Source organism: Ricinus communis, chromosome 1, assembly GCF_019578655.1.
Source record: "Ricinus communis isolate WT05 ecotype wild-type chromosome 1, ASM1957865v1, whole genome shotgun sequence".
Taxonomy (NCBI): domain Eukaryota; kingdom Viridiplantae; phylum Streptophyta; class Magnoliopsida; order Malpighiales; family Euphorbiaceae; genus Ricinus; species Ricinus communis.
In genome coordinates this window covers 33,970,492-33,988,476 of record NC_063256.1, presented here as the reverse complement: position 1 = coordinate 33,988,476, position 17,985 = coordinate 33,970,492, and the positions used below count along the sequence as shown (strand labels likewise).

Genomic DNA, 17,985 nt, shown 5'->3' with positions numbered 1-17,985 from the left:
TGTAGCTACTTTAATAGAAGCTCTTAACTTTGTATTTTTCTAATCCACCTAAAAGGCACACTTTTTGGTGCCACTTCAATAAGAATCCATTTAACTTGTGCAGAGATTTAAAAGAAAATTTCTATTAAAAGCAATATAAACATTTGGATAAATGCTTTGCAATTATTATTAAATGGCTACCTGATCAAGGGAAGAGAAACCTGCTTCACGGTATTTCTTCACCTTTTTTGTGCATGCAGAAGATACCATATCCAAAATTGCCCTGGGGGTAGAAGGATTTTCAGAGGCAATAGCTTTATGGCAAGATGCACAAAGTGCACCTATTGCATCTAAGAGAGCATCCTTTCCCTGTTATAGTGAAATTAATTAGCAGACAGAAGGTGAAATTAAGTACACAAACCGTAATAAACTGGTAAACCTTCAGCACCACATTCACATAATGACAAGCACGTCTGGTTGAATATCATGAGTGATTACTTCACAAGTTGATAATAAGCACTAGAGATATTCCGATGAAAATGTAAGGTAAAACACCCTTATTAATTTTAAGTTGGGTTATCACTGGAAAAAACCTGAGATAATTTTCTATTTGCAACAGTAGTGCTCTGGAGATCAAGAATTAAAGACTATACTTCAGTTATTGGCTGAGATTAAGGCTAGGCCATCCAAACCAAATGATTACGTATGCCAACAGGAATAGCCACAGGGCAGGTCGTGAGCAGGTTTCCTACCCTGTCGGGTGGGGAATATAATAGCGAGGTGGGGCCAGGGTTGGTATTAGGCATTATTGTCTTATTTCTTTTTGTATAATTTATATTATATATAGGAAAAAAAAATTCACTTTGAACAAAAATTAATATATGTCACAGAAATATATATTTATATACATATAACCTATTATATATAATGTAGCACTAATATATTTATATTTGGGGTAAAATCAGGCAGCGTTTCAGGGTGGCTTAAACCTGTCTCTGCGTCTGCCCCATCACTAGCAGCAGGGTGGGTTACCGGTTTCCCTGCAGGGCAGGGCAAAATTGCCATCCCTACTTGCGGAAGAAAATTAATCAGATATACCTGTACTCTTAATGGTCTACTATCAACAGATCCACCTATTTGTTAAAATTAAAGCCATATCCAAAGTTGATTTAACATTTAATTAAATGAGTTTCTATGACGTAATCACAAACTTACAATCGAATCACATAAAAACTTGAGTCAGAATTGATCATTTACAAACTATAGGTCATAATTAGAACCAAGAAAAAGTTCACGATTTATTTTATGGATTAAACCTTTCAAGTCTACAGTGCCATATTTCTCATTTTAAAACTTTAAACTATATGGGTGAATGCTCTTACCTCCCATAACTGACCAGGAATTTCCTTCATAAGAGCCTCAAGCAGAACATGGTGGTGAGAAGACAAGGATTCACCCAAAACTTCACAGAGCTTGGAAATTGCCTGGGCTGACTGCATGGGCAAAACAGCAATAAATATACAACTTAAAATCATGAGTGGACCAAACGAGGACCAAAATTTCAATCTATTTAGAACTAAAATAGAAGAATGAGAAAATAAAGTATAAACAACATTTACCTTTCTTTTCCTTGCCCAAGATGATGATGCAAGGCCCTCACAAATTAGAGAAACAATTTCTCCTAAATACAATTGAACAGTAATCCTTTCACCACTTGTGGTATCTTCCCACAACTCCTCAAATAGCCCAGCAACACTCTTATCATGATCAAATCTGCAAAAGAATTAACATTTAAAGATAAATGACAAGAAACTCCAAAAAGAGTGTAAAGAATGAAGAATCTTGGAATTATGGGCCAGATGTAAGGTAGGGTTCATTAGGAATATTATAGAATGATTTTCTAGAGTGCTATTGTTATTTGAGTTTCATGGGCATTTTCTCTAGTTTTGGGGTTTTCAGAAACAAGTTTTAATTTCTGAGAATACCTTAAAAGTCTATATTATTTTAAAGTTTCACCTGAATCTCAGTGGTTTAGGATAGGATAATAGTTCTCTTTTTAAGACCCACATTGGGCTTATTATTCAATTTTTCAGTCTGACAGAAACTTCCAGCATCCATGCTACTTCAGGTTGTGTAATGCAATTCAACTTTGGGTGCGATGCCAAAAGGAACCTTGACTGTGATGCATAAGAACTTCTAAATTATGCTTAGAATATTTTAGACTTCTCTTTTGTTTTCTTCTGCAAACTGCTGCTATACTGAGGGGCTATTTCAGGTAGACAATAAGAGATAAATGTAATAGTAATAAAGAAGAAGAAAATATTGAGTCGGTCTCCATGAGATATGGAACCAATTGATGCATGGTTTTAATCTTGCTGATTTCGAGAGATCTGAGAATAAGACCTGAGTGTGAGAATTTACAGGATGAGAGACGAACAAAACAGTCTTCTATCTGTCATGATATACAGATTGCAAGATGAGTTCATAAAAGACTTTCTAGCTCCATCACTCTGGAAATATGGCAAGGTCAACCATGAAGTGATAAACCAATTTTCCCAATTTATTGCAGTTCTGAAACTGACTTATCACAATACTGATTGAAAGTCAATAAACTTGCAAGAGTTATTTAGGCTTTTGGTTCATGGTTACTTGTACAATACCAAGAAAGTAATCAATAACAAGTAAGTTCAATTAAAAGACAGATTTCATTACATTTCCACGCAAGAAGGACCACCGCACAATTTCTTTTTCTGCTCTTGCTCAACAAAATATAATTCTATGCAAAGAGTGATTGCTTTTAGTTAAAGGAAAAAGTGAAAAATAGAAAGAATAAATAGAAAAGTGGAAAGCAACTTAAACTTTGAGCAAATGCAATATAACATTATTTACCTATATGTAACTATAAATCATGTCATATAGCATTTAGCAACTATAGTTAAGAGGAAAATTCAAATACTTGGAAATTGGAATAGTAAGATAAAAAAACATCTTGATTTGGCTACAAACAAGTCCGCAATGCAAACCTTGAAATAAAGACAACTGGTAAAGTTGTCGCATGATATCCGCTTACTACATCAGACGCCACTGAGGAATAGCTTTTTAAAAGAATTCCACATGAAATTTGTGCATTCCCTTCCCCAGTATGCAAAGCTGTAGTATCTTCAATCAACTTCTGAGCCTGAGATGGACCTGCATACTTTAAAATCACGGAACAAGCACTTGCAAAGGCACGTTTTGCAGCAGCACTCTTCTCCTCCCTTACTACTGGAAACAACAGCCTTAATAGTGTGCTTGCAAATGGTTTTATATCTGCACCGACCTTCTGAACCAATAAGCTAATGAAGCTGGCAACGCCAACCCTGCAACAGAAGAAATATTAAGGTTATGAATGGCGTCAGAGACAATGTTAGCAGTTTCTACATAACAAGAAATTGTGATTTTCTCAAAATTAATAATGGCATTATAAAGGCACCACGACACAACCATTATTTGGGGGTATCAAATAGGGTGAAATAGGGTTGGCTTACTCCTAAGTTATTACTAATTATGAACTTTATATGTAATTAATTGACATGCGCACCAATACACATTTAACCCATGTCAGCTCTTGCTTTATCAACATAACTAATTAGAACTATAGATAATTATATTAATTCATAAGCAAAGCTTAACCATGCAACCAAACCAAACCCAAAAACTCCAAAATATAGGAGAATTCTAAGTAAAAGCCATGCTAAAATGACGATTGCGACTTCCTCAAGCCCATCATATGAAGCAATGTGTTGATATCCTAAGGCAACATTCCTAGGTTCCTAGGCAAATTGCAAGTTGTATCAGTCAAAACATCTTTTAGGCTAATAGAACTATATGAACTTAATAAAGACATTCTTCCAGTTTGACTACAAAAATGTAAATATTTTAAAACTTATCTAGCTCATATTAATGATCATGATAAAACATGTTCCTAATAGACAAGCATGAAGAATTGTGAGAGCAGTTGAATCACTTATAGGTGTAATGTAAAGCACATTAATTCCAATTTGCATGCAGTATCATCATTTTTTACAGTTGCTGAACATTGTTTCTTAGCATTCATATCCTGGATTAAACTTACGCTTAGAGCATCTCCAGTGCACTCTTTATATATGTTAAATCCTCGTATTTTAAAGAGTCATCTATAAAATAAAACTCCAATGGGCTCTTTATTCCTTAGATATGAAGTACAGAGTTGGTTTAGTCTCCACATCTGGAGAGCCGAACTTCCCTCTCTATTTTGAATTTACTAAATGGTTACAAGTTTCTATGCACTTTATTAATTGATATTTTTAATTTTTTTTTCATATTTGGTAAAAGTTAAAAAGAAAAGAAAAGAGAAATAAACATTAAGACTTATGGAAATAAAAATAAAACTAAGAGCAAAATATAAGAGTTCATTGTACTTAATAAAAATTTTACTCTTTTATTTGGATATTCCTTAAAATACTTATTATTATAGAAACAATGGGGATGCTCATAATCAATAAAGTTGCCAACTAATACCCATTTACCCATCAAACATAATTTCAAAGAAATTCAGAAGTAGTTGTGATATTAACTAAAGCATGAAAGGCAATTCAGAGAATATTTTAAGCTAAAGTTAAAATGCAATCAAATATTTAGGATTCTTACGAAACAAATGAAATTCTCCAAAACTTATACATTGGATGCAATCCTTTAGTCCAAAAGGCAAAAAGAATTACTCCACTATTATTTGTGATAACACTTACGACAAATTGCTTGAAAACTGCAACCAAGATTATTAGGAAAGCAATGAGCATTATTTATTATATCCAAATAACTTAAAGAAATTAACACAATTTGGTTTAACCAGGCAAACCTTTTCATTTACAATTCAGTCATCAGATAATAATCATTGTTAATTTTCAGAATTACTTATTTCCTTAAACAGTGTATTTAGATTAAGCATCTATTCAACTAATATTAAGTTTCGACTTCAATCGGCCTATTTCCTTAAAGTAGAAAAAGCTTAACTAAAGCCCAAAACCAAAATAATTGAATTACTTGAATTGAAAAATCTTTGTCTTACTTTCAATTTTCTGACTAATTTGGTTCATAACTAGTGGACTGGAACAAAATGCATATCACAAGTCTCTTGCTTTGCATCCAAACTTTTCTGCAATTTGATTAAAAGCATCCTAGCAAGTGGCAAAAGCTTGCATTTTCAGACCTAATGTCACATTTATAACATAATGTAAGGCACGAGTTTCACCTACTAGGGAGAATGAGTAGTCTTTCTATCTCAAAGTTATTGCGGCATCTGTCTTGAAGGGCCTCTATGATAGTTTTTATGAGAAACATATTCTTTTGGTTCAAATTGTGAAGGATATACAGTATGCTAGGGTGGGGACATTGCTATACTTGCTTAATCATTACAACATCTGAAGATCAAATGGAGAGAAGCTGTAAGTTTTATATTAGCAAAATCAGCACTTTCACACATGTGCAACCTACACCATAAATAATATGATTTTCATTTTCTCTCCAGCTACTGAACTAAGAAAGAAAAAAAATCAAGGCAAACTGTTATCAAGAAAGAATCATTTACTGAATCAGCACCTTATAAGTAGTAAACTACCTATCAATTTGACATATCACCCACCTAGTATTGAGGCCAACCCCCGATCGAACCAAATTAGCAAGCCGAGGAACCAAGAGATCCAGTGATTCAGTGTTCACAACATTTATGCATAGGTCAAGAGTTTCCCACATTGGAGAACCTTTTGCAATTGAAATTCGCAAATTCTCAAGCTTCTCTGTCTGTATCCCAACATTTGCTGCATGCAACTAGAAAGATAGAGAAAGATAAGATAACTGCTGAAACAGATCAAGCATAAGAAGTTTTTAAAGAAGCTCAGTCTCAAACCTCAACATAATTAAGCCCTTGGTCTTCAAGACTTGATAAACTTTCAAGCATACAGCAAACTAAATCAGACAAATGTGGACGAAGTGCAACCCCTGCACCCTGTAAATACGATAATATCCGTTATTGCATTCATAAGAAACAATAAAAAGAAAAGATAAAATATTGACCCCTAGAATTGGTCAATAACTAATAACTAGACGAAATAAAAAATCCATTTACTTTGTTAACCTAACAGCACATGTCAGGAACTTATTGATAATCTGAGCGGGCTTTTCTCTTTGAAAATCAGAGAGTCAAGTCAAAAACCAATTGCAATTTAATCATTTGGTATCCAAGTGGATCAGCAGATTCCAGTTCATCAGAGACTATTCATTGAGGCTTGAAGGTAATCATTTGGTATCTCCATCCAAGTGGATCTGCATATTCCAGTGTTTGAAGGGATTCACAGTTAAAACAGAGTTTTTACTAGAATTTAAACACAATCAAGCCTCAATGAGTTTGTTATCTTCTTTTTCCATGCCATTTCACACTCATTCAAAAGATACAGACTAGTCAGTTCATCAGAAACTACTGGTTATCCTATGGATACCTCCAGAGCTCCCACCCAATCAACCTATTGTGATTGATACCAAAAGATTCATTTAGTCACATCTTCGTGTAGGTTTAAGTGTTACCTTAACTATGAACTGCTCATATTTTGTGAGTCAATAAAAAGGCACAAACCCCACTAGGTAACCCGTCCAACACTGATGTGATGTGGTCTTGGAGGGTCACCCCCTTTTAACATCAGGAATAGGGTGAAGTGGTTGAGGCAATTCCACTATTAGATAATGGATGATCAACACCCCATAATAAAGTTTTGTCAGGCACCATAGTGATATAGAAAAAATATTTTTCCTTGTATTAGTTTATATGTGATTTTGTTGCTTTTGTATAAGCGCGCACACACACACACACGATTATGCTGACCACTTGAAGCTTAAACATGCAAATACACATGGATTTGCACACTAATATTATGCCACAAATATCTCACAAAACTAGATATCTTTTATGGTATATTGAGCTTCAAAGGTGACTTTCATGTCTAAGCAGAAATGACGTGTCATGGAGCAAGTCAGAGCTAGTCCATTGTAAACAGATAAGGAAAGTTTTCCTATCCAAACTAAACATGATAATGTTTCAAATAGCGAACCTTTGCCAGCTTCATGACAACTCCAATTGAAGCCTTGCGAATACTGTCAACTTTACTTAATATGCCTTCTGCAAGCAACAACGGCAAAGCAATCTCCATTGCCTTCCTGGCATCTGATATCTCAGTAAGTGAAACATCACATAATCTTATTGTTAATGAGGATACAGCACGGCATAATCTGTCACCAGCATTTCGGACAGTTTCCTTTATGTCATCCATGGCACGGAATGATACTGTCCAGATTCGCTTCAAATGCTTACCAACCTGTGCAAGAAGAACAAAACAGATGAATATAACATGCTTGGAAATATTGACATTTATACTATGGTAGGAGGGAGCAAAGTAAGAGGATCAGAGAAGGGAATTAATCTAACTAACTTTGTTTGGGTGTTAAAAAATGAGAAAACTAGATTTCCAAATGTCACTTAAAAGCCACTTTTTATTTTCTTCCATTTGGGTGGAAATCAAAGGAATTGGACAAAAAGGTTTAATGAAACTCAAATTTACTTTTTTATCATTTTCATAATGAGAAAACATGAATCACTTAAAAGGGATATAATGTTAAACATGAAATGTAGTTCCTTCTAACACATCCAAACAATGCGAGAAGTTCATTTCTTGTCTTTTCTTTTCCCTTCATTTCAATTTCCTATCTTTTCTCCAGCACAATTAGTTCGCCATAATGTTAAAGATACCATGCATGAAATAGCAATTACACTGCAGAGTACTCATATAATATGTAAATTCAATTGAACAACAATGCATGGAAGAAGATTTTGTCAAAGTTTAATTAGAACCAGTCCCAAGGATGAGGAATGAATATGGAAACAAATGGGTATCCAAGTGAGAAGGTTGTTTTAAGCTATCAGTCCATATACTATATTGCTCAATTGAAACATTATCAATGATATAAGCATATAAAACTGTTTAGCTATGAAACCAGAAAAGATAGACAAAAAAAACAAATATTTACTGAGATTGAAGCAGGTCAAAAAACCTCAACCTCGTGAAATCAACAAGGTTTAATTAGCATAACCACTGTATTAGGAAATGACAACCCTGAAAACATGTTTTATATTTGAAATTAAAACTACTTTTTAACTTTCATTGTTGCTTTTTCTAAGATTAAAAGAATTAATTATAATTTGTGAAATTTTTTTTGGCATTTAGAACTTACAAACGCATACTATACGTGTATAAGAAATGATCAGGAACTTGAAAATAGCAACTTTCAACTAACAAAACTGCACAATCCAAGTCTTCTTGAAATAGGAGAAAATCTAAGAAACATAATAGTTAATCTGGACCTCAAGAACAATCCCAGACATTTTATAGCTGCTACGAAATCAGACTGACATAATTGTCTGATTTTGAATATCTGCAGCATAAACGGTCTATTTTCAGATCACAAGATCTTGACTCACTATCAGCAGTACAAAATTAATTAGCAGATACTTCTTGGCTATTTAGTCTATACAAATGAACAGTCGTGATAAATATGGATTTGGTTTATGAGAAGCACTAGAACATGAAGGGATTTCACACCATGATTTGTAAATTGAGATGGGGCAATGGAGTTAATTTTCTAATTTTCACAAAAGTATACCACTGATGAGTAAATTTAATGCAAGAACTTTACAAGTCGTTCTTCCAAGATTCATCAGTTAGAGACTCCTCTATGGAAAGATAGGAAAATGCCAACTGACTAAGACAACCAAAAACAAGCCCATCACCTGTTCAAATTTTCGTCCTTGAATAATATCTGAAAGGGCAAGACAGGAAGCTTCACGTGATCGCCAAAGCCTAGATCCACATTGTGTTATTAAATCATCAATAATGAGGTCCAGGTGCTGATCTATAGTTTTGTTAGGCTCTGCCACGAGCGACTTCCATATGTGTCCCATCGCATCCTATCAACATTGAACAAAGAAAGAGCAATAAGAGAGACAATATGGAAACTGCCAGACAAATGGTAAATATTTTCTGGTAGCAATAAGAATATAATAATTATAGTTACTTGTAGAAACATGCATGATGAGAAAAAGGATGAAAAAATCAGCATCTAACTCAATGATTAACACAACTGTCTCAGATATAAACCTGATGGAAAACTGAGTTTCTCTTGGTCCATAAGAGTTCAAATATGCTTACCTGAACATTTTTATCAGGATCATATTGGTACCTAACTAGCCGTGGAATCAATAATCGTAAATGAGGTTGCAGAGCATCCCCAGCTTGCTTAGCTATCTTTGAAAACCCAAAAGCAGCACCTCTTTTGGAGTTTAGAGAAGCTTGATGATTAGCCAGATCCATAAACTTATAAATTAAGTCTGGTTGACCCATCTCATTAGCTAGATTGCAAAGTTCCTTATAAGTGCTAAGTTTCCCTCCATTGAGACTTTCGCCAATAGCTCCCTCTTGAAACACTTCAGAGTCTTCAACCAACTATATGTTAAAAGCTCCAAATCTTGAGACTCAAGTCTTACAAAGTTATATACACAAAGCACCAAATGAAGATTTCAAATAAGATGCTTTTACCTTGATAGCTCTTTTCCTTTTCCCCGAACCAGTCAAAGTGGATACAAGTGCATCTACCAAGTTTTTCTTCATCGATGCATCACCAAGTTCATACACAATACTCATGCCTTGGGACGCCAGCTCTTGTGTAAGTTCATTCTGTTCACCTAGTAGATGAGAAAATGCCTCCTGTATTCATTTGAAAACTTTTTAAGATGACACCCCAGATACGTAATAGTCATAGTAACTGGGATAACAAGAAACTAACAGCAGTATTCATGAAATAATTACAAAAGCAACAGAAAAGACACGTGTGCATCCTTAAAATGTCTAATCAAAACTAGCATTGGAAAACTTGTAACATAACACATCAAAAGGATCGTAAGAAGTTATTTATAATTAGAGTACTAGGACTTTCTTTATAGTTACAGTATCGTTTCTATTAGGAAAAGAAAAGGGATAACTTGCAGCCAAGCCTAATGAGTTTGCATCAAGATTAAGCCAAGTTGCAACAATTTTGTGTATACTTGAACTCGACTAAGCCCGCGCTTAACAATTTTCATAAAGCAAGGGCTCCAATATCCTCATTCACTATTTTCACAGATAATTAGTAAATATGCTTAAATTTCAAGAGCTTTTCCAACATCCAAACTCTAGCAGCTTCGACTCGAGGTTTTCATTCTTTTTCTATAAAAACATGTGCTTTGTTTGTTCACTGAAATTTATAAGTGGAGCCACCTTACCTTAAAATCTACAAGCCCCAAAATCACAGTTCAATTTGAAGGACTAGCATTTATGGAAGGATCTAGCAGCTACATTCTGTCCTAAAAGGGCTAAATTCACCAGTTTCTAACAAATGAAAAATAAAAGCATAATAATGCTGTAACCTTTTGTGTTTTTAGAAGGAATTCCCCAGCATCATTAATCTCCAATAACAGCACTTCATTTTGCTATTTGTATTGCCATAGCAAAATAATAAGAAATCTTTCAAGGCCATTTGGATTTAAATGCTTTAGAAACAAGCATTGTAAGGCCACTGTTTTAAAATAATAAAGAATACCATCTTAAGAATATATTTGGTATGCTGGGGGAAAGATAAAGGAAATATTAGCAGTTTATCCTACTCATGAAAGCTTTAAAGAAAACCAGGTAAGAAAAATCTATTAATTGTGACTCATAGCATAAACCATGAATATATATGCTCACGAAAAAATGTAGATGATAGAAATGATAAACACTTTGACTACTGCACAGATGACAAACCTGAATTTCGGGAAGCATTTGTTGGATGGTGGGATGATGGCCACAATACATGGTCAATGATAATAACCAAACAGTTCCAGCACAGCGCTCTTCTTTTCTGCTACTGTATAAAAGAGTGTCAAAAAGTTTTCTTGTAATTGCGTCTCTAACTGTGGCATGGTAGTCTTCATTAGTTTCACATTTCCCATTAAAGCTATATCTTGACAACGAGAAGTTCACATCTCCCAAGAGAAAGTTTGATGTCATGGAAAGTGAAGTATAGTTAGTTCTGAGAATCAAATCAGCTGTCACAGGAACACCACCCCACAAAAATGAAAGAGCCTCTCCAGCAGCAAAAAGGATATCCTCAACCTGTACAGCTCCAAAACTACATGGATTACAAATGTTTCCAATCACATGTACCTCAGAAATCAAGTGAAACACTTAAACGATAGCTAAAGTGCTAGTAGCAGTCTGATAAGCAAGAAAAGTAGGCCAGGCAATAAACAAAGAAAAAGATATTCCACACCTTTGACCGGCAGAGACCAAAAATCAAATCAAGAGCAATATTCAGTTGTAAAGTCGATGTTTCCATTGCACAGATATGTCCAAGGGAGATAAGAATCTTTTGAGTTGCTTTAATATCATCGCCTGATAGTAGTTTGCTCAACTTTTCACGTATTAGTGATAGAATCTCAACTGCAGTTTTAATATTAAGATGGTGTTACTGATCGAGCGTTGTGAAAATGCTTTTCTATAACTATTTTTTAAATCTACAGACTTAACCTGAAGTTAAATTATCAGCAAGTGGAGGTAACGGTAGTCGTAGCCCAATATGACCTAATGCTTCCATTGCAACAGAGGCCAGACTTGCAGTCTCAGAGTTAACAACATCAGTCAGGCATTTAAGTATATTCCGAAACAATGTCTCTGGAATCTGTAATGGGTAATATCAGAAACAGTTGAAGAAAAACTGCACGTAGCTAAAGAGAAATATGATGAACAAACTATAAATGAAATATGAACATAATGGCAATCTTGCACAAGCCTTAGTAACCAATTTATTATTAAAAGAAAAGGTACATTATATGGCAGAAGCGGGATAATAACATCTGCCTTACTGAGCATCATGGAAAGTGCCCAAGAAGCATTGACATTCAAAATCAACATCAAGAGAAAATTCACAAAATCCTTATCTTTAGTACGAAATTGTTCGTCAGATCAGAAACTCTATTATTCTCGTTCTATAGGTAACAGAACAAGAAGGTCAGCAGTCAACACTCTTCTTTTTACAACATTTGAACCCTTTCCAACAGCTCAACATTATAATAACTGTTCTTGACATTAGCATTTGCATGTTATAAGTGACAAAAAATCACCAAACATCTGACATCAGTGCAACAGAAAATGCCCATTAGTTCCCCATAAGGTTTAACAGTTTTATGGTGTATATATATGGATTGGGCACCCTCTTCTTTGGTGCTAGCTTTTGGGAATGAATTCTACCCAAGCCCATTTGTCATGGTATCAGAGCCAGCTTTTTGTCTGCGATGATGGGTTTGGACCCTGCCGGTTTGCATGTCACGCCAAGCGTGAGGGAAGGTATTAGAAGTTGTATTTATCCCACATCGCCTAGTTACTGGGCTGTTATGGTGTATATATGTGGATTAGGCACCCTCTTCCTTTGAGCTAGCTTTTGGAAATGAGTTCTACCCAAGCCCCTTTGTCAAACAGCATTCACTACAAAATTCCCTCTTTCATAGATACCCATGGAAAATATAATCATATATGTTCTAACTCCTAGGATGCAATTAAATACCAGCCATTCTCATAATAGAATGCCATCGTGTAATGGAGTTTGAGCCTGTTTGTTTTCATTACCCAAAGGAAATTTGAAGATACATAGGTAATGGCCACTACCAGCTATGGCAGTTCTTGCACAAAAGCCCAAAAGAGTATCTATTATGCAACTCTTCTTGCATAATTTCCAACAGCAGTAATTACAGATTAAACAACTTACAGCAGGCGTTCTAGATACACAATCTGCAGTGATATATCCAACAGCACATAATGCTCCATGACGTGCCTCAAACCTGAAACAATAAGTTCATTCACCTTCAGACTCAGAAATTGTATGATTATTACCATATAAGCAGCATGATATTACAATAAGAAATCAATTATGTAGTGACAAACCTCAAATTGTTTGTTCCGCTAATTGAGGACAGTAGTTCACATATGAGATTGGATGATGCAGGACTAGTAAGAGCAGAGCAAGATATGCCAAGTAGGCGTGCTGAAGATTCACGAGTGTCTAAGTCTACATGGCTCAATAACTGCTTTAGCCATGAGATTTTAGATGCATAATGGGATGCTATCATCTATGAAGAAGCATAAGAGAGAGAGAGAGTATTAGACAAATTCATATTGATATGTAACTAAAAAAGCAGAATATAGAAAAGGGAACAATGACAACCAACCTCTGGAAGAAATGATGCAATCGTAATTAATGCTTTCGAAGCAGTGGAATGCAACTCAACAGAGCCTTCATATGCCATAGCATGTTCTAGAAGTAAACACATTGTTTCCACTGCAGCCAGAAATTCAGATGATCTCTCCAAAGAGTTATTTTGCCCCAACTCTGATTCGAAGCATTTCAACAGAAACTTAATCATAGCCACATACACTTTTGATGGAAAAACAAGCTTTTGTTCCCTCAAGTCACCCGAGTCTAACAGCTTTGGTTGCTGTTTTAGGATATAATCCAACATGCCTCCGAGTTTTGGATATCTAAGATCGAGATTTTGATTGGTACTTCGGCCTTCTTCTTTGACAGGAAACAAGCCTTCAAATGCCATTTCCCTGGAGAAAGAGAGAGAGGGAGAGAAAAGGAGAAAGCAAAGAAGAGCATAAGATGACAACCATATGAAAACTCTACAACATAAGAGCTATAACTTTGCTAATAAATAACCTATTGGAAACAGTAACACAATAAACAGATAGACGATGCTGTGGTAAACCCCATTCATTGGTCCTTCTTTTCTCTGTTTCCATTCCTCCTCATATGTTTGACAATTAATCATTGTTACTGGATCTAAAAGAATAAATATAAGGTAGAAAATACTATAAAGCAACCCCCTCTATCGACCCCTTTTTCTCTTTTGTCCATCCCTCCACAAAAGACTAATAGTTAAAAGTTCATAAGGATGATTCAGGCATCTGATGACGCTGATCTCATGGTCACTTACAAGTATTTGACATCTATAGTATGGATAAGGGAAGATAAAAAATATACTGACAAACTTTTAAATAAAATTGCTATTAAGGGCATTACAACTAACAGATAAGGCCCTATTTACACAGTCATAGAACAATTAGTCGCACATAGTTGAGTTGCCAAAGCACGAGAAAAAGAAGAACAAAAATGAAATTCTTCAAAAGCTTATAAATGAAAAAGGGCAAAAAAAAAAAAGCAAGCTCAGAACTATAAAATGAATTGTGGTGGAGCTTTTAACACTGAATCATAGCATGAAACACACATGGCATTTGTGTGCAAGTGGTTCTGGGAGACAAAGCTACTCCTTTGGAAGGAAACCCTGAAATTCCCCATCCCCATTTTATCAACTACCAACAGGTTGTTTATGGTGCTCTATATTATTTTGAACAGTGTGTAGCTGGTAGGTCAGACTAGAAAGGTACAGTAAGTCCTCATGATTGGAATGTAGCTGGGCAGAGAAGCACCAGAAAATTCAGGAACTATGTACACCTCAAATGTAAGTTAATTTTCCCTTTAGAATGTAAGCTCTTACCTTCCACTATTTGTATTAGGAATTCAACTTCTTAGCATCTTATCAGAAAGCATGTACACAGAAATAGTAATACAATAATTTTAGATACAAGTTGTGGCATTGAATTCTCCGCCTAACATGTTTTGAATGAAATAGATAGAAATTTCCCTGGTATGGAGTTCTACATTTCTTTTTCTGCGGTTAAGAATAAGCAGAGTAGGTATTTTGATGTGCATCGAAAAGCAGGGTTGAGAATGGAAACTAGATAGATGCACATTTTAACGAAACAAGCATCTGCCATTTCCAGCTGAGTCCAATTTATGGCTGGGAATGAAATCCTTCATGTTAACAGGTTTTCCTGATACTTATCTTTCATATCTCGCAAGTGGGAACCTTTTTCGAAGAACTATCTTTGACAGAGATCATGAAGGGGGACACAATGAAAGGCAAGAGAGTTCCTAGGGGGAAGATGAGAGTGGTTCACACACTTGCTTTTGGATTGGTGGCTAGATACAAGGGTAAAGGATTTTGGTCCTTTTCTTTCTTCTTCCTTTTTTTTTTTGGTATGACCACCCATTGTAGTTAGAATTCAAATATTCAAATGAAAAAGCAACCATTAAAACTAAAATGTGTCAGTGGTGGTAACCCTGCATAATCTGACCTAGCTTATCCTTGCAAAGGCTTACACCAAGACTATAAGGTTTTCTAGGCCTAGAGCCTTAATGAGCTGGGCAGCAAATTTGATGGAGCCAGAGTACATGGTAAACTTTTCCAGAAAGCCACATGTTTGAAGTCTGGTATGCCAACTAATCTAATAGATATTCACTTAGCTAAGGTATTCTCCATTTTAAGGCAGCTTTAGGCAACGAACACCTAACAGATATGCCGGTTCACATCAATTAAGACAGCTCAGGTTCTGAATATTCTTCTACCAATCTAAAGTTGATGGGCTGTTGATTGAATTGTTTGGAAACTGTGCAGTGATTTTGATGCAGATGAGAAATTTTTACAAGGAGTTCTATGTCCGATTTGAGGCTAGAATTTCTAGGCTGTAGCTGAAGATGAGGTGTATTAGCTAATCATAGATCATAAAACTAAAAAAAGAAGGGGAAAAATCATCTGATAGTCGAGCAACTTTTAAATATGATTTCTTTTTCACATACTAATCAAACAACCACAGATAATTGCCTAAATATTTGGCTGAAACAAGTTTTACATGACTCCATGAAAATATCCTGTCAAATCTACCCGTAGGTTTCTTTTTTTTCTTTTTGATACATCACACAGTAATTATAAAACATAAAACAGAAAAATGAGACAGAAAATATCAAGTCAAACACTTCTAATCTCCACTACATCTTTTCAGAGCTATCATAAGTATGAGCAACAAGATGAACGTAAACAGCCTCTGCAAAGTGAAGCAAATGAATTTTTGTAGGGTTTATGCTAGAAGAAAAACTCCACTACCTTATATCCAACCTAGAATCAGCCACTGCAAGCATGCAAATAAATCTACTTGGGCAATGTTGCAAATCATATAGAGACGTCGCCCATCTCACAGCACAGAAACGTACTTCATTTTGTTCCTGATTGGCACTAGAAAAATTAAGTTTCAATCATAATGCAGTGAGTTATGGATCAAACCAGGATAATGTGAGATGAATGGAATTCTGCAATGCATCTCCAAACTACTTTTCACAAATTACTCCATACCACTTGGGAATTATTCAACAGAAGTATCTCCAAATCCATCAGCACACTAGCTGGGGCTCCCTGATGCTCAAATAAAAGAACAATCATTAGAAATAAAATCAACCAGGCAGCAAGTCCACACAATTTAAGAAAACTAATCGTGTTACAGAATTAGTTATAATTAGAAAGACAAAACATAACGGCAAAGAATAAAGTAGCAAATCAGCAGTTGTGATGCATGCGTAAACAAAGAACATGATGGAAGGGGGGTTTTCTTAATTGATCCAAACAAGTCACAAGAAGCGCACATTCACTATGTTTAAAGTTTCTGTCTTTGTCTAGGTCTACTGGAGCCTTCTCTAAAGCATTACAACCTGGTAAAGTTTCCCTATAATCATAACACACTATTAAGAAAAGTAATCGGAATGTTTCCACACCCTTCTTTCTTTAATATCCTCAATAATATTTGAACCAAGAATAGTTATATTGTTTTACAATAAAACACATGTTCCATTTTACAGAGCTATTACACACATTCCAAAAGCCATTACCTTATCAATTTCTGCTTTTAGAATTTTATTTGGGATCTCCACAGGAACACTGATGACTCATGAGATCTCTGTTTCTTATTTGCTTGTATAATTGCATAAATTGGGTATTGAACCTCAAAAAAATTTGTCAATATCAATAGATAAATATTAATGAAGCACAGATGTGCAAACTCTTCAAGCTCACCAACCATCTTCTCCCCTTCTTTTTTCAAATTGATTAATTTGTATCGTTTCCAAAATCAATCTAGCATGAAAATTTTTTATTTTAGTTCCAAGATTTCCTTTCACCATGAGTTTGTATCATGGTGAAAGGAAACTGTGTCCAATATAGATAGTTTATAATCTAAAGCTTGCTACGGTTAGATAGAAACTTATATGCGTCTTTATGCCAAAAACTAGCTCAGGTGCAAAGCTGATCACTGAATGATAGAAATTTTAACAAATTATAGACTGAAGGCAATGTTCATAAGTGTACCCTGTGGCTTGTCCCCTTTTACTTTAAGGATTAGGATTTTCTTATTGCTCTACCCCAACATTTTCTCCATTGACATGCATGGAACAACTTAATGTCAGGCGAACAGACAAGCACAAGAAAAGAAACATTATTGAGGCAGAAGAATAAGAATACATGGAAGGCATTATTTTTTTTAGTTTCCTTTCCTTCGTTTAGCTTGCTTTTTTCATTTAGAGTTTTATAAGAGAATACCTTATGCTCCAACCTCCTTCTTGTTATCTCCTAATCACATACATTTATTTTGCTTAATTTCCAGCCTTATCCTCCAAGTTATGCTTCATTTGAACTCAAGTCAAATAAGCCTTTATCTGAAGCTAGTTAAGGTCAACTATATGGATCTGTTTTCTCCATTCCACTTGATTTTGAGCCAAATCATCAGAGTTATTTTGAGCCATTCATCCCTATCTCACTACTTTCCCCTTTGTCATCTTTGTTCTGCCCATCCTTTCCTTATCTCCAACAACCTCAAAAATTTTAATTTCCATACCAGGACTTTGTTTATTTTATGTTACTCGTGGAGAAACCAAATCAATCTCCCATCTCTTAGCTTTCCCTTACTAGATGCCATGTCTACCATTCCACCT

The 17,985-nt window shown here is 35.1% G+C and overlaps 1 protein-coding gene across 2 annotated transcripts in view; it reads right to left on the bottom strand.

The window, feature by feature from the left end:
• The window catches only part of LOC8258239 (proteasome adapter and scaffold protein ECM29), a 28,290-nt gene that overhangs the window by 3,742 nt on the left and 6,563 nt on the right, over positions 1–17,985 (bottom strand). The window contains exons 13-30 of one of the 2 annotated variants that reach the window (XM_048370451.1): positions 16,358–16,417; positions 16,112–16,230; positions 13,337–13,718; positions 13,053–13,237; positions 12,877–12,949; positions 11,643–11,793; positions 11,386–11,555; positions 10,878–11,228; positions 9,636–9,803; positions 9,249–9,542; positions 8,831–9,007; positions 7,098–7,361; positions 5,903–6,001; positions 5,639–5,823; positions 3,003–3,338; positions 1,599–1,752; positions 1,362–1,472; positions 181–348 (exon numbers count right to left, since the gene is read on the bottom strand). In XM_048370451.1, coding sequence (XP_048226408.1) covers positions 181–348; positions 1,362–1,472; positions 1,599–1,752; positions 3,003–3,338; positions 5,639–5,823; positions 5,903–6,001; positions 7,098–7,361; positions 8,831–9,007; positions 9,249–9,542; positions 9,636–9,803; positions 10,878–11,228; positions 11,386–11,555; positions 11,643–11,793; positions 12,877–12,949; positions 13,053–13,237; positions 13,337–13,718; positions 16,112–16,230; positions 16,358–16,417 — 3,447 coding nt within the window. Of the gene's footprint in view, positions 1–180; positions 349–1,361; positions 1,473–1,598; positions 1,753–2,691; positions 2,756–3,002; positions 3,339–5,638; positions 5,824–5,902; positions 6,002–7,097; positions 7,362–8,830; positions 9,008–9,248; positions 9,543–9,635; positions 9,804–10,877; positions 11,229–11,385; positions 11,556–11,642; positions 11,794–12,876; positions 12,950–13,052; positions 13,238–13,336; positions 13,719–16,111; positions 16,231–16,357; positions 16,418–17,985 lie in introns of those variants that run through there. The other variant, XM_048370452.1, reaches the window with a different exon arrangement.